At 38.6% G+C, this 22,340-nt stretch overlaps 1 protein-coding gene across 1 annotated transcript in view; it reads right to left on the reverse strand.

The window, feature by feature from the left end:
- Positions 1 to 331: 331 nt before the first annotated feature.
- The window catches only part of LOC121151066 (alpha-2-macroglobulin-like), a 38,128-nt gene continuing 16,119 nt past the window's right edge, over positions 332 to 22,340 (reverse strand). Inside the window, exons 15-36 of the mRNA XM_040972246.1 lie at positions 22,014 to 22,163; positions 19,099 to 19,263; positions 17,907 to 17,991; positions 16,715 to 16,862; positions 14,585 to 14,813; positions 13,401 to 13,527; positions 12,942 to 13,063; positions 12,418 to 12,469; positions 11,122 to 11,205; positions 10,688 to 10,864; positions 10,343 to 10,430; positions 9,120 to 9,276; positions 8,802 to 8,876; positions 8,194 to 8,374; positions 6,225 to 6,433; positions 4,415 to 4,633; positions 4,137 to 4,264; positions 3,247 to 3,337; positions 2,217 to 2,285; positions 1,289 to 1,391; positions 782 to 823; positions 332 to 463 (exon numbers count right to left, since the gene is read on the reverse strand). Of these exons, the coding sequence (XP_040828180.1) occupies positions 447 to 463; positions 782 to 823; positions 1,289 to 1,391; positions 2,217 to 2,285; positions 3,247 to 3,337; positions 4,137 to 4,264; positions 4,415 to 4,633; positions 6,225 to 6,433; positions 8,194 to 8,374; positions 8,802 to 8,876; positions 9,120 to 9,276; positions 10,343 to 10,430; positions 10,688 to 10,864; positions 11,122 to 11,205; positions 12,418 to 12,469; positions 12,942 to 13,063; positions 13,401 to 13,527; positions 14,585 to 14,813; positions 16,715 to 16,862; positions 17,907 to 17,991; positions 19,099 to 19,263; positions 22,014 to 22,163 (2,718 nt within the window). The 3' untranslated portion in view covers positions 332 to 446. The remainder of the gene's footprint in view (positions 464 to 781; positions 824 to 1,288; positions 1,392 to 2,216; positions 2,286 to 3,246; positions 3,338 to 4,136; positions 4,265 to 4,414; positions 4,634 to 6,224; positions 6,434 to 8,193; positions 8,375 to 8,801; positions 8,877 to 9,119; positions 9,277 to 10,342; positions 10,431 to 10,687; positions 10,865 to 11,121; positions 11,206 to 12,417; positions 12,470 to 12,941; positions 13,064 to 13,400; positions 13,528 to 14,584; positions 14,814 to 16,714; positions 16,863 to 17,906; positions 17,992 to 19,098; positions 19,264 to 22,013; positions 22,164 to 22,340) is intronic.

Here is a 22,340-nt window from a genome sequence, read left to right on the forward strand (position 1 = left end):
TTGCTCTGCTTTTCAAGCAGAGGAATTTAAATAACACATATATATTATTTCCTTTTAATGTACATACCTTTTGCCAAATCAGTTTGTGTTTCTTACACAAATTCAGTTCAACTTCTTACAATATTGTGCTCTTATCATGCATTGTCCAACACTTTCCCCCTGAAAGTTGCACCAGCACACTTATGACGCATTTGCCTTCTGAAGTCCTTCAGCCTTATTACTATGCGTTTTAATTTTTAATTTTAGCATTTTAATTTTAGTATTCTATTGGAAATCATACAGGAATATAAAATAAAAAGTTCATTGGACAAATGAGGAAGCAATGATAGACTAGTCAGAAAAAAAAAAAGCTTTATTCATTGGGTCTTTTGAGATACAAAAACACTTTCCTTCATGATGTCTTGAGAACAGGGACACTGACCAAACACTTGTCATTGATACAGTCTTCAAGCATTTCCACTCTCTGTAGTAGTGGAAAGAAAAAAAAAATTCTGTTGAACTTGCATTTCCATGAGCAGAGACTACACCTTCTCTGTAGCAAGGTGACTAAGGAAACCCCTAAAGTGGTGAGTTCTATGATATATTGTTACTCAACAAGGAACTCTTAATCCTCTGAATTTTGACAGAATCACTAGTCTTCTCCAATAAATGCATTTTTCTGTAATAATATGCACTGTGAGCAACATTACATAACAGAATAGTTAATCAGAATTTTTGAGAATAAATGGGAACAAAGCCAAGGGATCTCTTGATTGCATTTGAGAGTGTGGGAATCCCTTACCTTTGCTGCAAGGCGCATTGTACTCAGCAATTGCAAATTCATCTAAAAAGACAAGAATCATTGTGTTGTCTGAGAGGGAAAGCAGGTAACTGCAGGATATTGATCACTGGAGGAATCTTTGTTGTGGAAATAAGTGTAATCCATCAAACACTAATATGTTTCATTTGATGTTCTGACTGCTGTTTTACATTATCCTTTCAAATGCACTCTGTTTTATTTTATCCCCTATATATATTCAACAGATAGTTCAGATTTTATATTTACTCAAATTCTTTGTTTTCCTATAGTCAGTTTATCTGATGAAAAAGGTGCCTAAGTGGTGGCTATATTCGCAATCTAGGTATTTCTATAATGTATGTATAGATAGTAGAAAATGGGGAATCAGGCTTGATGAAGACAAAAGGAAGTGATAAGAGAATTTAATGTAATGAGAAACCCAACACACTCCTCCAATATAAAATTCTGTGACCAGGCTTTAATTTCTTTGTGACATTCACTCATACTCACCTGTCTCATAGTAATCATAGACTTTCACGATGGCTGGTTTCAGATCTCTGACTGCAATATCTTGTGTAACCGTGAAGGACAAGCTCACAGTTTGATCTGACACCTGAAAAAGAAAACAGAAAAGTTTTGTTCTTTCTCCGCATAAAGTCTTCACCTGTTTTGGATAAAACAACTTTTATCGACTAACAGTCTACTGTGGGATTTTTTTTTTTTAAATGACACAGAAGGCCCTCAGACTGTACAGGAGATTCTCCAAATAACTTCTAACATATTTCATACAGCCCTCATAATTGCCAATATGCATCTTTTGTCTTAGAGAGTCAATGATACATGTTTTTGAGTGGTTGACTAGCTATGTTTATTTACAAATATTCAGAGATCTGACACAATACCACTTATGTAGCTTGTGGAAATACTTCTGTAGTCTCAAAGACTTATAGGAAAGGCTGATCATTGCAGTAACACATAGTTCCCATCCATCTAGGAGTGAATAAACTTTGCTAGCACGCATATCTGTAAGATCAAGTTGGTTTATTTGTGTACCAGTCTTATTTTATGATCCAAGCCTTTGCGGAGATGGACAATATTGCTCCTTTTACATTATTGATGGAACTGCTGTTGTAAGAATTGAGAGAACACCATGGTGACGTCCTGGCATTGATTTATGTCTTCAGGATAATTTGTGAATATAATGAACACATTTTGTAAAGAATTGTTTGCTCAAGGGTCCTAGAAACATTTATGTCCCAGCAGTGTAATAATTTACCTGCAATATGAATATTTAAAAGACAGAACTCTCTAATTTAATATTATAATGCCACCTTTTTGGCATGAAGAAGTCTCCACAATGCATTCCGTAGCTTCCCATGGGGGTCCCTGAGAGGCATCCTCACACTGAAGTTTTGCGTTGGTGCTCACTTGCTCTTACCTTATCCAGATAAATCAAGACGTGGTTGTTGCTGACTTCCGTCCGGTTCACATGGTTAGATCTTTCCAGCTGAAGGCAATTCAGACATCACAAATATTAATAAGTATACTTATCAGACATCTGAAATATACTTAGGAAAAATGTATTTTCTTTTTGCTGTAATAAGCCTGAGATTATAATTTTTTTCAAATTCTTTGGGCAAGGAAAGACATAATAATGTATTAAAAGTTAAAAAGAAAAGGCAATTTGAGCGAAGGGTTTAATATTAATATGGTATATGACTTAAACGTAAAGTTGATTTATCTGAAGAAAAAAATAGAATATTCTAAATTTAAGAGATACCCATATTTAAGATTTAATTCCCATTCTACTTCTTCATGCATTTTTTGCTTCATTTAACTTAATCTCCTAGCAGAGTGGTCATTTTCATATTTTTTTCACTTGTTCATTCTCATAGTTTATTTTTTAAAAAGAGGTGTGTTTATTTTACTTAACAGAATTACAGAGAGAGAAAGAGAGGGAGAGACAGAGAGAGATCTTCTATCTGCCGACTCATTCCCCAGATGACTGCAGTAGCCGGAGCTGGGCTGGTCAGAAACCAGGAGCCAAGAAATTCTTCTGGGTCTCCCTTGTGGAAGTAGGATCCCAAAGCCTTGAGTTATCCTCTGCAGCCTTCCCAGGTCATTAGCAGGGAACTGCATTGACACCCATATGGGATGCTGGTACTAAAAGTGGGGAATTAACTTCCAACGTGACCGAGCTAGCCTCACGTTCTGTCTTCTTCATGAGATTCTAAGCTCCAGGAAAGCGGAAGTCTGCTGCATTTTCCCAGTCATAGTCATGTCTGCTGGCAGAGTTCTGGGCATGTAGCAGACACTTACACAAAAGGCATTCAATTACATTTCTGAATTTGGAGAAGTAGGAGGCCTTGACAGGGGTTGACTTAATATTTTTAATATGACAACAGCCTCAGTCTAAGAAGACACAAAGTGTAAAACAAACAGAGTTTCTTGGCTTATAGTAAACCTACCATTTTCACTGTTGGTTTCAGGGGAGTGAAGCCAGACACCATCTTCACATCAGCAATGACCATGTTTGACTCAGGACGGCTCCCAGTGTAACTGCAGATCAAGGGAAGAAATAAGCCTACTGTTTCTGTATTATTAATATATTCTATTCCTGGGTATGCCTTCTTTTTAAAGATTTATTTAAGGACTTTAGCTGCTAGGCTACCATGCCACGCCCCTAGGTAAGGTTTTGAAAATATTATACTTTTTACAGATACTATTAGTGTCACAGAGTCCTACTCCAGACCTGATGAAGCAAAATTACCAGTCAGGATCACAGTTTTAAGTGAGGTATGGCCTGGGGTCCTCTTAATCTCTCAGTTATCAGCAAATACACTTGATCTTAACTTTCTTCCTGAACAAGTCCCCCAACTAAGTTATGATGTTCTTATGGATCAGTAACATTTTTGGTAAGCTTTTTATAGATTACTGTGTACAACTCCTTCTCTCTGTCCTAGATCGATCATCTTTTATGTGACCTGCCATTTGTTTATTCCATTAGGAATTCTAGTTTCCAGGCCACTGGCTTTATTCTATTCAAGGTTTTTGGTAGATTAGTAGAGTAATTTAGTCGAATTCTCTAGGGAGAATTCAAGTTCTAAGAGTAGTATTTTAAACTTAGTTGTTATTGATGGAAATTCATAATCTTGAAATGATGGGAGTGAATAGTAACAAGTTCCAGAGAATGAGCAGAAAATTTAAACCCCAACCCTGAGAAACTCTGTTGTATCGACTGGCTTGTGTTTTCAGCAAATGTGGTGCAAATATTAACCTTCATCCTGCTCTACCTGGTGATGTTCAGCAACATTACTTGTTATTTTCTGGACTAACTGATAGCGTTGGAATGTCTTACCTGAGATTCAGGGAGATCTGGAAGGTGGTATGGGCCTTGGGTCCATCACAAGTTTGGGGCACAGTTTGCACTTGTAAAGCAAATGGGAAATTTTCCTTTTCTGGAATAACATTGTATTTCATGGATGTCTAGAAGATATGAAAAAATAAAACAATCTGATTATCTTTCTCTCAGCTTCCCCTATGCCTTCTTGCATTTGCCCCACTGTGTACTGAATTGGGACTTGTTACTGAGCGAGGTTGTCCCAGTCCCTCCATCTTTATCTGCCCAAGACTCACCTGCAGGTAGACACATCCATGGCCTTTCACAATTGCACTATATTCTCCAGGTACCTTCGGTAAGGAGACCTGCTGTAGTAATAGGCGATTGTTGTTGTTCACTTGGAATTTTGTGGAAAATGTCCCCGAAGACTGGATGGTGACCTCTAGAGCTGACTCAGTCCTGGAGAAAGTGGCTGCCCCATATTTTGACAGAGCTTGGAGAGCAACCACTGTGTCCTGGAAGAGATCAGGGAAAGACACACTCAGGCAGGTAAACGTGCCGTCTTCCACACAGATTCTCCAAAGATAAAACTTCCTGTGTGTGATACTGGTGACTTGATTAAATACATGATTATGTAGTAAGGCTTGGGAGGGTGAGTGAACAAAGACAGCTCATGCTGCAATGAAGATGAAGAGGTCTTTACGGTAAAATGAAATGTGTCAGCTTTACCTAAAGCCAGTTAGCACAGCAGGAAAAGCTACTGTCTGCAATACTAGCATCCCATGGAAGATCTGGTTTGACCCCTTGTTCTGCTTCGTGTGCAGCTGCCTGCTAATGTGTCTAGGAAAGCAGCAAAAAATGACTTAAGTTAGAGCCCAGCACAATAGCCTAGTGGCTAAATCCTTGCATTGCATCCATTGGGATCTCATATGAGTGCCGATTTGAGCCTGGGCTGTTCCACTTCCCATCTGGCTCCCAGCTTATGGCCTGATAAAATAGTAGAGGATGGCTCAAAGTCTTGGAATCCTGTATTTATGTGGGAGAGCTGGGAGAATGTTCCTGGCTCCTGGCTTCAGATTGGCTCAACTCTGGCCATTAGAGCTAGTGGTTGGATCTTTCTCTCTGTATCTTTTTCTCTTTGTATATCTGCTTTTCCAATTGAGGATGGGGGAAAGGTTGCTTAAGAAGACAGGCCTCTGTCTTCTACATGGGAGACCAGATTGTAGTTTTTGTCTCTTGACTACTGCTTAGCTCAGTCCTGGCTCTTACTTCTCATGGCTATTTGGAGAGTGAACCAGCAGATGCAAGATTCTCTCCCTCCCTCCCTGCTCACTGCCAATTTGCCTTTCAAATAAATAAACTTTTTTTGAAAAAGATGGCAGTTGAAAGGGGCTTGAGAATAAAGAGAGCTGCAAAGAGAGAATGCTGGGTTTTGAGTAGAGTTCCTGCAAACAGGCTGAGAGATACTCAAAACATCCAGAAGAATGGGGACCGGCATGGTGGCTTAACAGACTAATCCTCTACCTTCAAGTATCCCATGTAGGCACAGGTTCTAGTCCCAGGTACTCCATTTCTAAACCAGCTCTCTACTTGTGGTATGGTAAAACAGAGGAGGATAGCCTGCTAGGTGGGAAACCTGGAAGAAGTTCCTGGCTTCAAATCAGCTCAACTCTGGCTGTTCCAGCCATTTGGGGAGTGAACCAGTGGATTGAAGAATTCTCTTTCAGGTTCTCCTTTTTTCTGTAAATCTGCTCTCAAATAAAGAGAAGTAACTCTTAAAAATAAAACAAAAAAGCTTCCAGAAGAATGGAACCTGTTTTTCTTCATTCTTCTGGTGCCTTGCTACTATTTCAGAGAGGTGGAGTTGTTTTGCTAAATAAAAACCGTGGTAATAACACAAGGATGTGATTCCAGAATTCCAGGGTTTTTTTTTAAGTCCTCTTTGACCTAATCTTTTTTTTTCTTACTTTTCATTTTCCAGAATTTGAATCACTTTTTCCTCATTTAGTTATTGCACTCTCCTTTTTCCTTCTTCTGTGTGTTTCTGCCTTGTTCTAACAGTATGGTACTTGAAGAGGAAGTGAAAAGCTCTGATAAGTCACAGACCTGGGTGGAGGAGAAGCCGCCCTGGGCGTTCTGCTGCTTTTTGATCCACTGCACGATGAGTGTAGCAGCAGCCAGGTCCTCGGATGCGAGGGCGGACCTGGCTGTGACGTAGGCCAGGAGTACGTAGGCCGTCATCTCCACCTCAGCAGAGGGAGCCTTGGTGTTTGACGTCTTGGGTTTCTGAAGTCGCTCCCAATGGATGGAGTTATCTTCAGGGTGAGAAACAGACATGGGCCAGTGATTCTATATTCATGCTTAATTTGAACTGAAAGAATCCTGACACTATGATGAGTTTATCTGAAGCTTATTGAATGATTTTCTTTTAGGTAAATCTGAGCCTGGTAGATTTCTGCCCAACTATGGCAGGCAGTGCTGCTTGAGCCAGAAACCTTTGATCATCTCTGTTTGTAAATAACTGCTATAGTGTGTTTGCAGGAGCAGGAGGTGGGGGAAGGGAAAGTCACTTCTGTCGTGAATGTGGCTAATTCATATTTCTGACATTGTCCAGAACTCATCTGAAGTTTACTGAATTTCCTTTAAATCTTTCCTGGCATATGTCATAGAAAATCCAGTTCTATGACATAATGGGTTTCACATTCATCAGGTTGGAAAGAAATATAGCAACTTACAATACCAAAGGATGCCATGGGTGTGAAATGGTAGGAACTAATGTGCACACTTATGGGTAGCCAGCTGCCCTTCGGAGATCAATTTGACAATGTCTGGCAAAGGGGGAGATGTGTCACCATGCATCTTGAAGTATAACTCGGAGAAACTTGCACAAAGGGATGGCTTTGTAACCACCAAAAAAATAATGACAAATGATCCATGAGGGGAAACTCCATGGGCATTATGACATATTTACATAACATAATAGATTATACAGCAGTGAACATCAATGAAGTAGAGCTGCAAGCACCCATTTAGGAAACTCATTAGCAGAATGTTGAACTTGAAAAGCCTAAGTGGTCTGCAGGGGACCACTTTCTTCAGCTGGGAGGGAGTTACACAGGTGTTTGCTAACCATTCTTTGTGTTTTTTTTTTCTGCATACCTGGGATGCATGTGTTATGTAAATATGAATAGATTGATCAACTTTATTAATTTTGTGAAATAAAATGTAATTTATTCATGATATGCCTTCCATCAATCTATTTTTATGCTTAAGATGATGTGGAATGGAGCTGGCATTGTGGCACAGTAGATTAACCTGCTTACGATGCTAGTATTGCATATCTGAGGGTTGGTTTGAATCCTAGCTACTCCACTTTTTCTCATACAGTTTCAGGATAGTGTATCTAGAAAAGCACCGTATGATGATCCAAGTACCATGACAGAGATCCAGATGGAGTTACTGGCTCTCGGCTTCAGCATAGCCCAGCCCTGGCCATTGCAGCCATTTGAGGAGTAAACTAGTGGTTGGAAGACCTCTCTGTCTCTCCCTTTCTCTATCTTTCAAATCAATAAGTTTTTAAGATGGTATGAATCATGGGATATATGAATGGCTGGGTATATATAGCAAGAACAGATATTTTAGTAATATTAATTTGTACTTTAAGACATTTATTATAGTCTAGACTCTGCTCGGTGTTTTATGTAGTTAACTGACTTAATACAACAAGATTATGAAGTGAATACTATTCTTACTCATATTTTAACAGTGAAGGGATTGACACACAGGTTGATGATTTCGCCAATATCTTGTAGGTAGTACATTCTAGTCTCTAGAGACAGATTCTCACTGCAACACTGTGTTGACTGTTATCTTTTGATGTCTGATTTAATTAAGAAATCTTAGATATTAGAGAAATAGAAAATGAACAGAGTTTTTTGTGGTTGACATAAAAGAGCAACGACAGAGATCATAGGCAGTAGAGAGTAGGACCTTTTAGCAATGCTATGGAGTAACTCTATAACATTCTTGTTATAGAGTATATGGTGAGGGGAAAAAATCTCAGATGTACTTTTACCTTCTTTTACAGCTTCTGCATGAAGGGACAGGAGGACTTCTTTCCTCTTTTCCTGGTTATCTGCCAGGGTAAAAGCATAGGCCAACAGTGCCTTGGTGTAGACATGGCTGCCTTGGGCTCCATTTTTCACAGAATTCCAGGCTGACTCCAGGCAGAACAGGGCGTTGCGGACAACAGGGTGCTGTGAAAGGAGTACAAGGAGGGAAGTGAGCTCTGTGAACTGAGGTATGAACCATCCCTGGAAACCACCAGAGCACAACACAGGAGGAAAAGACATTTTTAAAATGCATTTGACCATCTATTCCTCTATCTTGAGGATGGAGAGCATAGTATTTTTATCGGCCATTCCCATTATCAAATGGAGGAATAGAGACCATACATTTGGGGATTTTCTAAGGAGAAGTTGAAGACAGGGAAGACATAGACCAAGGATATTGCTAGAAAAGTGTAAATCTTTCTTAATGGATTGGACTGATTTTCTGTTGATTTGGGATCACCTAGAAGGAAAGCCAATAATGGATTTGAACTGGATAGTGTTTTATACAGCAGATCAATGGTCTTGTTGTTTCCAGGACTGTCTTTGAGCAGGTGGGTGGAGTAGGACCTACCGTGACTGGAAGAGGAATCTCCAGAAGGGCAATTGCGATATAGGCGGAGAGGGTCACTTCATCATCTACCCCTCCCTGTGAGCATGAGAGAGGGAGACTAGAGTTACTCAACTTCTAAGTTCTTCCGGGTCATGAAATTTAACCTTACTCGTATTCATCCCCACAGGGCAAAGCATCCTACCCCAGCTAAATTCCATCCCCTCTTTCCTGGTCTTTTCTTTGATACCCTCTCTTAGGCAGTTCTACATTATGACTCCCTCTTTTCATCCTTGCAATCATCATAATGAACAAATCGAAGGCAACTCCAGAACAGTTCACCTTCATGGCATTGTTGAGCAGTGACCCAGACTTCCTGAAGCAGCCATTATCCTTCTGCTTGCGGGAGAGCCACAAGAGGGGCTGGTTGATGTGTTCTTCATCAATGAAAATATATGCTCGTGCCTGTGCAAAACTCTTCAGCACAAAGGCTGTGAGCCTAGTGGGGAGGAAGTGGGGATGAGATTGATGTTATGAAAATGGTTTATGGCTACTTCACAGCAAGTGGCGTTCTAGGACATTTCTTCCATCTGGCAGAGAACTCTTGCAAATTTTGAATTCTTACTCCTTTATTCTCCTTGATTAATGACTCTATCAAGTATTTCTTTGCCAGTTCACTTTCTTTTTATCTCAGGGAGTCCAAATACTTAAAATTTCCTTTCTCTAAGCTATGAGTAAGATCTTCAATCTCTCTTCTTTTTAGAATCCTTCTAGAGTCAGAGACCCTCATGGGCTTTTTTTACTGTACAATAACCTTTTCCAAGCTGCCTTATCTTAGGGACTTTAAAACCTAGTATTTTATATCATTGTCTTTGGATTGCTACTTTCATTGACATGATTTTTTTAAAAGGCATTGTGGGCCCGGCACCATGGCCTAGTGGCTAAAGTCCTCGCCTTGAATGCTATGGGATCCTATATGGGTCCTAGTTACAATCCCAGAAGCCACACTTCCCATCCAGCTTCCTGCTTGTGGCCCGGAAAAGCAGTTGAGGACAGCCCAAAGCCTTGGGACCCTGCACCTATGTGGGAGACCTGGCTTTGGATCGGCACAGTACTGGCCATTTCAGTCACTTGGGGGGTGAATCATTGCACGGAAGATCTTCCCCTCTGTCTCTCCTCCTCTCTGTATATCTGACTTTATAATAAAAATAAAAATAAATAAAAGACAATGTAGATTAAAATTAGCATAACTACCTCAGAAGTATTTGAGATGCTCCCTGATCAAATCATCTAAAACTCATGGCTAATGGCAACTGTTTTAGAAATAGTAATTGTTTTAGAGAAAATATCTTGGTGTATCGGTAACAGGATGAATTTTGGAAAGAAGTATAACAGCATGCATTTCAGTATCATCTCTCTTTTCTTTGGTACCCTTGTATTAATTTCATATAACCAACTCTAGGTCTCATAGTGCAATTATGACTGGGTTATTGTGAATATTGTGGTAATATATATCCAAAGACTGGTACAAGAATAGGAGCTCAAAAAATGAGACCTTCCCTTACCAGGTATTGCCTTTATTCCCACCAGGTGTTTCCCCAAAGGTGCTGTAGGAACCATCACGGTGTTTATATCTCAGCTGCCTCTGGTATCCTAGAATGGATAAATCAGTGTTCATGCTGAGGCCTCTCTTGTGACCTTTCCTAAATGTTTCTGTCACATATTAACAAGTTCTAAGACCTACACATTTATTGGAAGCTGGGGAGTGGATAGCTTTCATGAAGTTAATATCATTGTAGCCATTACAGGTAATAAGCAAATACCATAGTATGGATAAGTAAGTCAGGACTATTGGGAAATTCAATTGAAGTAACACTGTTACTTTGCAACTCATTCATTGGATCACTCACCCCTATTGAGATATTCAATGGCTTTGGACTTAATCTCTGGAGTCAGCTGCTGTGTTTCATTTAGGTAATCCAGAACATAGATGTTAGGAGCAAAGAGAACCATGTTCTGTTCGCCACAGCCATAGGGCATCTGGAGGAGATTTTGTGTGTTTTGCATGGCAGAGCCCAGTATGTCTCCTAGGGAATGAGAAAAATGGAATGTCACAAAATTAAGAGATTGTAAATTCTCAAAAACTATTCATCTAGTGACAAAGATTGTTAGGGAAAAAATGAGTCTTTCGGGCACAGAAACATTGTTGGTAGCAATAGACAAGCCAAAAGAAGGACAGAAGAAGCAAGTTAAAATTACATTTGGGATTTTGAATATATATTAATGGAAAAGGAATGTGGTTGAAGTTGTTAATGCCCAAATCCACCCATGGCTGGGTACTCACCCAGAATGGATACGTAGGCTCGGGCCGATTCTTGTATGACATTTGGAGGCAGCTTCAGGCTGAACTGATGAGTTGACTCACCATCTAGGAAAAGAAACCAGTCAGACATATGAGTTATTTCTGCAATATGTATTTCTGAGGCACTCTGCCAGAAAGAGGACCATGCGGAAATTTCGCAAAAATAAAACTACCTTAAATATGGGGCACTGGGATTCTGAGGTTTCCAGAATTTCTTATTCAACCATCTTTGCTCCCTAGATATAGAGCTGCATTTTCTTTTATTCCTGCCCTTTCCCTTCTTCTTTCCTTCTCTTCCCTTCTCTTCTTTCCACTTTTTTCCCTTCCCTTTCCATTTTTTTTTCAAAAGAAAACGTTGACAAAAATTCAGTGATATTATGGTGCTATTGAAGTTGTCCTATGGCTATACCATCAGACAGTGATAACAAGGTAATCTATTTAATGTCCATTCCTAACCTGAAATGAAGGCAAGTGGGTAAAAATGAATACTCTCTGATTCTAGAAATATAATTTGATACTAAGAAACGTATTTTAAATTTTTGTTTAAATAATACAGATCCTTTTTTCTTTATAACACAATGTGTTGCCCTCAACTCACGTGCCTTACAATGAACCCACAGGTGAGAATGGGAAATTGCAGGCTGCTGTAGCAATGGGCTATTTCATGCAGTATTTTCTTTCATTTTGTTCTTGGTAAATTATATGAAAATGAGTGTGAAAGTAGTATATTTGTATACTATATCCTTTTCTCACTGAATTAGCATTAAAACTTTTGTAAGAAAGTGAGTGTCACAATCAAGGCTGAAAGACAAATAACCAAGGAAAACAAAAAACACCATGATGTCATCAAGCAAACATCAAAAGTCACTGCACCTCTTTCTTTGGGAAGTAGCATGGTCCTGTTATCAAACACTGCGGTTGTGCAAAGCTCAGTGTAAGAATAGCCTGAATTCAAATGTCTGTGTGTTATAGTAATAATTATTTGAGGGAAATACCCTCTTCAGAAATATTTATTTGGTTTTACTCATTTTCCACTTATTCCCACATCATACACTGCAAGAGATAGAGGCTCAGAATGCATAAGCAAAGGCTATCCTCCTGGTCAAAATACTTGGTTTTCCTATGAACAGCTTTCTCATTTATCAAGTGTGTGGATTGTATTTCAGGTCATACATACCTTCTAGAGAATACATAAATGTAATATAAAAATGTCTTTGGCTTTCAGATATTAGACAAACTTCAGTTAATGTCATTTTTATGATCACAGTTGAGTCTTACCTGGTTGACAACGTGGGAGGTTGAATGTTTCTTCCTTTTCCAGTCCTTCAGGCTTTAGGTGAAAGAAAGAAAGGTTAGAGATAAGAATGATTTTACAAGCCCCATGTGCTGCTGGGGTAGCCACAGATTTCTGAATGATAAAAAGAGAATTTGAACTAATCAGATAAATAATTCTGTAAGTACAATCAGTATAAAAGGGATAACTTAAAAGATCGAAAAGCAAGCAGAAAATAAATAAAAAGAAAGAAACAATAGATAAATAGAGAAGAGTATTATGAAATACTAATGTAGTGTTCGTGTGTATGTTATAATGGATTTGTTATGGGTTATATGCATAGGGTTCATGAAAAAAATATATCATGAAAATCTATGAATATCTTGAAAAACTGTTTTTGTACCAAAGCAAGTATCTTTTATTCTGTTTTTGTATCTTATTTAGTCTTTCTTAACTGAAAGTCACAATATCAATTGATTCAATGTTTTCGTGTGACTCAGCCATGCAGCAAGCAGGCAGATTGACTTACTTCAACTACCAGGGACTTGATGATGGTGTCTTTCCTGCCATGTTCAGGAACCACAGCCACCTCAGCCCCACACAGCTCTCGAGACTCCAGGTGCTCTGCGCTCACAGTGAAATTCACATTTCCTAGGAGAAAAAAAAAAATGCCGGTAGAGATGAGTTCCTTCGAACCCTTTCTCCCATGCTTCCAAACTCAGTATTTTAAATGTCTCATGCCCCTAAGCCATTGTTTCATAAACAGCAAGACCAGAGATGGAAGCTGCTTAAATTAGAGAGTCTGATGAGACAACAAATCAAAGTGGATATGGGGACAGGAAAGTGAGTTTGACCTTTTAGACATCCTAGAGTGAAACAGGTGGCATCCCACTCTGTGGGTCACCTCCCAAGGGATGCAAGGTTAGATCCGCGGACGTCATGGATGAATCCTTGAGCAAACAGTGGCTTCTAGGGGCCTTTCCCTCACCTAATGACTTGGGAGTTACTGTCCAGGACACAGTTTGCCGCCCATTCTCACATATGCAGTAAGACTCTTGCTCCTGCTTCACTGGGACAGCAAGGAACAGGGAAGAGGCTTCCAGATGCACACTGACCTGTAAGGACGGATGAGACAAAGAGGTTAGAAACAGAGACCAGAGGAAAGCAGGGTTTGAGAGCAACCACGTGCAATGATTGGTTAGAGTTCAGGTTGCCTGATACTGAACACACTGTCGACAAATACAGACTACTTCTAGAATATTAGGTGGCTCTGATGTCTGGATGTTAGTGTATTTTTGAGGTAACCTGTTATTTCACATGATGAGACTGTAAAAGAGGTGGCCTCAAATCCTGAGCATGCCCCAGGTTGTCCAGTAGAGAACAGAGTAAGATTTATAAAGCATTGTTTCAGCAGATAAGTTTCTTACAAACAACTTTGAAAATAAGAAGATACCATTGCAGTAGGCATCTCTACTCCGAAAGCAAAGGAGGACTCCCAGTGAAACAGTTAAATATACCCTGACAATATGATACTAGATTTTCTACACTGCCATGATGTCCTTAAATAGCAGCATGTTAAACTTACAACTAAAAGACAGTGCTACTGCAATAATATAAGGGGAAATGGTGAGGAGGAAAGGGGTGGAATCCTTATACCTATAAAACTGTATCATGGAAAATAAGAAAAATAAACTAAAAAATAACAAAAAAAAACATTTAATATAATCGACAAAGGGTGGAAATTTAAGTACATTAAAAAATGTCTACGGCCATACCACCCTGAACGCGCCCGATCTCGTCTAAATACATTAAAATATAGAGGTTGAATCTGTAGAGGAAATGCTACTTGAGCATGAAGAGTACTGATTTTTATTGCTATGTGGGTAATCCTCAGGTTGCATAAGCTATCTATCTTGAAAGCATTATGGTAAGGACTAGAGATTTGTTTTAAGTTGAAATTTGGTATCTGGGGGTTTCAGCAATTATGACTTCTATCACAAATTATATATCTATACATATATTTACACATATATACCCACCTCTATCTGTCAGAATACTATCAATATCAATATCTTCTTCCAATGTGCATATATTGTACGATGATTTTTTTTTTTTTTAGCCTTCCTACCTGGAAGTTACCTTGTGTCCAGTTCTGGAAAGAAAGTTCCTTACCTGGATGCATTTGGAAAGATAGTTTAACACAGTGGCCTTGAGTGTGAAGGCTTCTCCACGGATCACAGAGTAGGGCAGTGTGAGCTCCACGAAGAAGGGCTGGAAGGCTCGGAGAGAGGCCGTGGGAGACAGGCCAAACCCTGTCTCATTGGACAGGCAGAACGCCCCTGCCTTCCACTCCGTGATGGTGTCAGGGACTGTGACCCCCAGTTCAGCCACACCTGAGGAGCTGGGGAGGACAGTGTGATGAACAGAACATACCACAGTTAAACAAGTGCTCCCTAGACAGAAAACACATACAAATGAGCCTGTTCTCATGACTTGAATATACAGCGTAGAAATGTCGAGAACAGAGAGTAGAACACTGGAGAAGGAAATGCTGACCTCTTTAAAAAAGGAATGATTCAATCAATTTCATTAAGAGGAGAGAAACTGCTAAAATGACAGGAAAAATTCAGCCGTGTCAGAATCAGCCTTAAACAGTTTATAGATAGAACCAGAAATGAGGAGGTTCTTTGAAAAATTTTAACCCCAGGGGAAGTGCACCCAAAAAGGACTTTACACAGTATTTGTTCAACAAGTCTGCAGAAAATGAACCCCTCAACTACAAACAACCATCCTAAATTCCCAACAAAACCAACTTTCTGTTTAAAACCTCCTGGAAAAAGGCCTAATACGGCTCACTTAATCTTCAGCTTCCCCCACTTGCCCAGCTTCCCAGAGGTTTAGAGTGATTTAGTGATGCTCGTGTGTATCCAAATTTCCCTCTTTTTAGCACCCGCTCTCCAAGGGTACCACGTCAAAGCTATGTGCTTGATTCTATTAGCAATACTCTTGTTCGTCTTCTAGTTCCCCCTGTTCCCTCAAGGCAGACATAAAGCGTGAAACTAGATATATATATAAAAAATCTTTTTGACATTGATACAGGCAATTTTTTTTTCTTGTGCACGACATAAACAGCACAGCCAACAAAAGCAAAAAATAGATCAATGGATTGCATCAAATTGAGAAGTGGTTCCAGCAAAGATAACAACCATGAAAATGAAAAAGTAGCTTATTGATTAAGAGAAGATATTTGCAAGCTATATATCTGATGAAGGACTAATATTCAAAGTATATAAGGAATTGAAAGTTAACATATATTCAAAATATAAAGAGTTCATGTAATTCAATGGAAAATATATGATTCCTTTTTAAAAAGTGGACAAAATCGTGGATAAGCACTTTTTTTCCAAAAGCCATAAAGAAGGCCCATAGGTACATAAAATTAGCAATATTAATCATCATTAAGAATATGCATATCAAAACTGCAAGAAAGTGTCACACCTATTAAAGAAGACATAACAAGTGATAGTGAAGGTATACCAAAGGACCTTTTATACTGGTGGTGGGATGTGGATCATATAGTCACTGTGGAAAGCAGTATGGAGAGTCCTCAAAATAAGAAAAGAAAAATTGGAGCTGGCATCTGACTCGATACCTTCTTCCAGGTATAAAAACGAAGGAACTGATCTAAGCATCCCCTGTGACACCTGCACATCCATGTTCATTGTGTATTTATCCACAAGAGTCAAAGAATAGGATGGGAAACAGACTACTGGTGGATGAGTGGATAAAGAAATTTGCATGTAGAATCTATCAAAAGGTGAAAAGGTACGACTGAGTGTGTAAGGGCAATTTGGGTGGATTGGGGAGATGCAGATCAAAACACACAAAGTTACATTTATGAACAATGTAGTTAATAATACTGTGCTATCAACTGGGAGTTTGAAAAGGGAGTAGATTTTAGGTGCTCTTATCACACATTCAGAAAAGGGTAACAGTGTGATAATATATATATATATATATACACACGTATATATATAAAATATACTGTGCACCCAATTACCCAAATATATGCAACAAAGATAAGAGCTAGTCTGTAATTAAGCGTTAGTCTGTAATCAAGCATTGTGAGGCATAGGTATTATTTAATTTAATATTATACATTTATTTAATTTATAAATATTTTAATTTACTGTTATATACATAAATTACACATATCAGACATTGTACTCTGTATATATTGTGTATATTAACATTGTGTATATTAAATATATACACTTCCTACTTATGAAGTAAGCTACTTACTCCACCACCGCTAGGTCCCAAATCCACGTCTCAGGAAAATATTTTCTGATTGTTTCTCTGTAAGAATCCGTAGCATCGGCCGTTGGTTGAGAAACATGGTACGCTGAATCATATTCAACTACGTCACTACTCAGCCTTACTATGTTGGCTGAGAAAAAGACAAGGATAATAGGAAAGATATTGTAAGAAGTTGCATTCAATCAGCAAGTAGGGTGTTGAAATAGAGAGTAACCAGCAGAGGGCACTCGTGTAACATGGGAAAGTCTTCAGCTCTGTTCTCAAGTATTGGAACAAACTCTACCATTAACCGTTTCTGCTGGAGAGGGAAATATGTGTTTTTACATACATTCATTTACTATAAACCTTACTGCTGAAGCATTACAGAACATGTTATAAATGAATCTGAAATAATCTTCACACAATCTTATACATAATCAATTGTTTCTCAGTGAATACTTCTCTGGGTTTTCTAAAGTTTTATTATTGAGCTAATAGGTATTTATTTGAAAGACTTCTTTCATCCACTGGCTCACTCCATACATGGAATAACCAGTGTAAACCAGAATGAAGTCAAGACACTGAGGCTCCACTTGGGTCTCCCATGTCAGGGATCCAGCTGCCCTTCAGGATGTGCGTTAGGAGGTGGCTGGCTGGGTCACCGGGCACTCTGCTGCGAGATGCAGGCACACAGGCAGCCGGGGACCTGCCAGCCCCAAGGCCTGCCCCAGCGTTTTATATTCTTCTGTCTGAGCTCACCTTCCAATGCCATGTGAAAATGTAAGACTGTAAACAAATGCCTCCTTACTGTGTGATGTTTAACAAAGCCGAGGAACTTCGCTGCCTGACTCACGAGCGTGTGACCCTGTGCTGTGGTTATTTCTGTCTCTGTTGAGATTGATGCTGTGCCTGGAAATGTTCTCTTTGCAACTCCATTTCCCAGAAGCAGATGTTCTCTTCTCTTTTGCAGCTTTGAACCTCTAACTGCGCTTTTCAAAGTCAGCCTTGCATTCTCTCCAGTTGCACAGACCTTGCTTTGTGTTACCATGAGACCTTTAGCAAGAATCTTAAACTATCTGAAATGCAAGTCTTGTTTACATTATTTTTTTGTGACGTTTTGTCTTTTAAAATTCCTTTGTTTGATTTATATTATATTAACCAAATAAGGTTATAAGTTTTTTACCTGAATAATGACGAGAGGCTATTGCAGTCTCTTCAGACAGTGAACATATTTTGGGTTTACGAATGTTTGAGTTAGTGAATACCCTTAAGCCCATATCCTGCAAAGAAAATTATCACCTAATCAATATAAATATATTAAAATATAGAGGCATATACTTCCTTTTAAAAAGATTTATTTATTTACTTTTACTGCAAAGTCAGTTATATAAAGAGGAGGAGAGAGGAAGAGAGACAGAGAGGAAGATCTTCCGTCTAATGATTCACTCCCCAAGTGATCACAATGGCTGGAGCTGCGCCAGTCCAAAGTCAGGAGCCAGGAACTCTTCCAGGTCTCCCACACGGGTGCAGGGTCCCAAGGCTTTGGGCCGTCCTCAACTGTTCTCCCAGGCCACAAGCAGTGATTAGAATTGGCCCCATACAGAATCCCAGTGTGTTCAAGGCAAGGACTTTAGCTCCTAGGCCACCGTGCTGGGTCTGAGGCATATATTACTTTTAATGGCATATTCCAAAAAACTTTGTTGCAAACTTAATAGTCACATTTATAGAAGGGATGTTAACATGGTGATAATCTCATTTTATACTCTAAACTCTTTGAATGTAATTATTTTATATATGTGATATTAATAAATATCACAAAGCAATGTATTTTTATTAAAAAGAAAACTTTATTAATATTCCACAAAGTACCAGTCCTGGTTCCATCATTTTGGCATGCGTTTTACTATTAGTGTCCTTGGGGGTGTCACTTCATCTCTGTTCTGTTAACCCTCATCCATGGTACAAAGACATTGAAATAAAGAATTCCTGGCCCCAGTGGCATACCCTAGTGGCTAAAGTCCTCACTTTGCATGCACTGGGATCCCATATGGTCGCCAGTTCATGTTCCAGCTGCTCTATTTCCTATACAGCTCCCTGCTTATGGTTTGGGGAAGCAGTCAAGGATGGCCTAAAGCCTTGGGACCCTGCACACATGTGGGAGACCTGGAAGAAGCTCCTGGCTCCTGGCTTTGGATCAGCTCAGCTCTGGCTGTTGCAGTCACTTAGGGAGTGAACCAGCAGATGGAACATCTTTCTTTTTCTCCTCTTTGTTTACCTGACTTTCAAATACAAACAAATAAATACATCTTAAATAAAAAGAATGCCTTCCCTGTATAATATTTTAAGAACCATAAAAACTGAGCCCGTGTGAAGTGTAAGTGGCTTACTTGTAGGAAACTGTACATGTCTTTTCCATCTGTGGTTGGTACTGGTGAATACAAAGTTCCGTTAATCAGCAAATTGTGGACACGGACACAGTCTTGATCATCTTCCTCCTGATTCAAACTTTCAGGAAAGCCAGTGAGGTCTATGACGGGCAGTAGGTTATAAACCTGTATAAATGCAGAGGACAAAGGCAAATGTATCTGTGGCTTACTTATGTATGTATGTGTGTGTGTATATATATATATATATGTCTATATATACATACATATAAACATATATGTATATATTTTAATTCCAAGGTGAAAAGAGGAAGAATCCTCATCAGCCTTGTGTACAGTGTTCCCATTGCTTTGACGTTTTATAAAGACAATGTAGATTATTTCCCGTAAACGATGTTTTCATGTCGAAGGTGCTTTGAAATTTTAGGGAACAAAAATCGAAGATGCCCTAAGTGCTCCATTATCATCCTACTTTGTCCACACAGCTCCGTCGCAAACATTAGAGGTGATAGTGACATCAAGTTTTGTGATGATAGAGTGAAATGACATTTTTGTTGCAGTGTTTTGGTTAGCAAGTATACAACAAAGCTAGCTAGTGGCTGCTTGTTTGAAACAGGCGCGAGAATAAATACTGTAGCTGTCTTCTATATAGGACACAACGATATTTTCTAAATATTATTTATGGAAACAGATTCTCCAGATAGTCACTCAAAACTTAGGATAGTAACTGTAAGATACTGGAAATGGTACTTTCAGATCCATTTGAAGGGGAGAAGTAAGACAGATGTATAAAAGCAGATATATGTGCTGTGTTACACACTCGGTGTCAAAACAAAATTGATAGGCAGTTCCTCCAAACACCATTCCCCATCTCCCCACCCTGCTTTCTTTTCCTCTAAATGTTATATGATTATTGTCCGTCTCAGTGTGAAAGTAGAAGCTCCAGAAGACATGGGTTTTTGTCTCTAGTGTTTCATGGTCAGAATCTCAGCACTTGCTATCATGGCTTGAACACAGTGTGCATTGAATAAGTAAACCTGGAATGAACGATTTGCTAACTACAAGGAATCTGTTTGCGTTGGCAAAAGGCTAACTGAAGGTCTTAAGAGGAACTGATGTTTTCACTTAGGTCTGCTACTATACACTTGAAAGATTCTGCTGTATTATTAACAAATTAAATAGGACAATCTGCCTGATTTGTCCAGCAGAATTGTTATAATTTTATGAGCATCGTATGTAATTATACTATAGAAGTCTAAAAAGCCTTATGTAAATTTCTAAACATCTGTTGGCTTCCACTACTGAAACGTACTTGATATTTCCTTTCAAAGTATTCTAAAGTTTTCAATTAAATCCACTGGAGGGATGAAAAAGTAAGAAATAGCTTCTGGATGTCCCTACTTTGGGAAAGAAAAAACAAATCTTTGTAAAGTTTTAATAAGAGAAACTTTAGTAGAGTTGATTCTGTGTGGCTTCATGTTGAAAATATTAAGATATGAGCAAAATACTAACAGTACATGCTGTTAATTTCTTGCTGTTCCACTATAGTATACTGTTGCTATTTCTATTAACTTCTACTTTAAGATATTCCATAGATTAATGGCAATTATCTAGTCATTAGTTTCTCCCAATTTTTGTTCAGCAGAGACAATATCTATCTCCTTGAGAAATGATATTCAAATTCAGGCATCATTTTTTTAAAAAATTTAACTTTCATAAAAACAGGAGGTTGATATTTAATTTAGCCTGTATAGTCTTAGCTCACACCAGTGTATCATTTCTGTTGGGTTTTCAAACTGATTAAACTGGTTGGACAAAAAACACCTTTTATTGGATTGATGAAACTCTGAGATGTCAGGGAGTTTGCAGAGTGGCCTCTGTTTCACCATATGTAGATATAACACATATACACATTATGCAAATAGATATGCACAATGTAAAAATATGTAAAATTTACAATGCACATCCCTGATGCGTTCAAGTTAATCATCCCTTGTGTTTTGCATATCCCCACCCCTCTGACTGCACAGCCCACCTGCTCTCTCTGCAGCCATGCGTTTTTGGGTGGCCTTAATGCAGTCAAGTTTGGGTGTCTTTTGCCACATGATCTTCAGTTAGAAATTTAATATATCTGAATTACAAGTTATTTTGCGGGGCTAATTTTAAGATCATCTTTTATATTTTAAAAATTATTTGAGTCAGTATACTAACCAGTACAGTTTTTGAATTTCATTTTTTTTAATCTGCAAAAACTAATGCGGTTTGTGTATGTATGTGTGCGTTTGTGTATATATGGGGGCCTTTAAAAAGTTCATGAGAATTTACCTTATGAAAACGGTCATGTATAAATTTCAAAATGTTTACAGCAAAATGAACTTTTCTTTCAACTCCATTTCTTCCCATGAACATTTTTGAAGTATGTGTGTGTGTGTTTTAAAACACTTGTGGAAAAATGGACATCAGTACAAATTTATTTCAGTTATATTTACATAAATTTCTTGGAACTCATCTACATATATGTGTGTAGACATATATATATATGAATATATATCTGCATATATATGAGTTCAAGAAATTCATGTAAATAAACATATTTACATTATATATTATATATTATATAAAATCTATTATATACTTTATTAAATATATGTGTATGAATATATATGATATCATATGGATATATAAATATAGATATATATGAATGTGCGTATGTCAGCATGGAAAATATGATTAAATTGGGATTAAAATATGATTAAAATGTGTTTTTCTCCCTGAAGGAAGCACACAGATAAGACCTCAAAACTAGTAGGTTGTGTATAAAATGTAGTTCTATAATCTTATCCTATTCAAATGAGCATTTCTTGCTTCTCTGAGCACCCCCAAGTCCTTGCAGATCCCCGAGGCTGACGGGAACTCACCGAGGCCGCAGAGAGCTCAGCCTCAGGCTTCATGAGCAGCATGCTTTGGTCCACAGCCCGGAGGGCGCAGAGGGACTGAGGCGAAGCCGTGACTTGCAGGTGGACTTGGGCAGCTGGGAAACTTTGTTTGGGCCTGAAGCCCAAATTCACCTAATTGGAGGGAAAAGTCAGAAAAAAAAAAAGAGTCTTCATTTAACCAAGTATCCACATGCATTTTCTGGTTGTTTATGTTCAATGGGCAACTGCATGGCTGGACTTTCTGGCAGCTGGCATGACGTCAGTTCTGACGGTTTTTAAACCCTTGTGTTTCAGTTAGATTGTCAAGAA

The sequence above is a fragment of the Ochotona curzoniae genome, unplaced genomic scaffold (genome assembly GCF_017591425.1).
Source record: "Ochotona curzoniae isolate NIBS_2020 unplaced genomic scaffold, NIBS_Ocur_1.0 contig_2235, whole genome shotgun sequence".
In the NCBI taxonomy this organism is placed as follows: Eukaryota; Metazoa; Chordata; class Mammalia; order Lagomorpha; family Ochotonidae; genus Ochotona; species Ochotona curzoniae.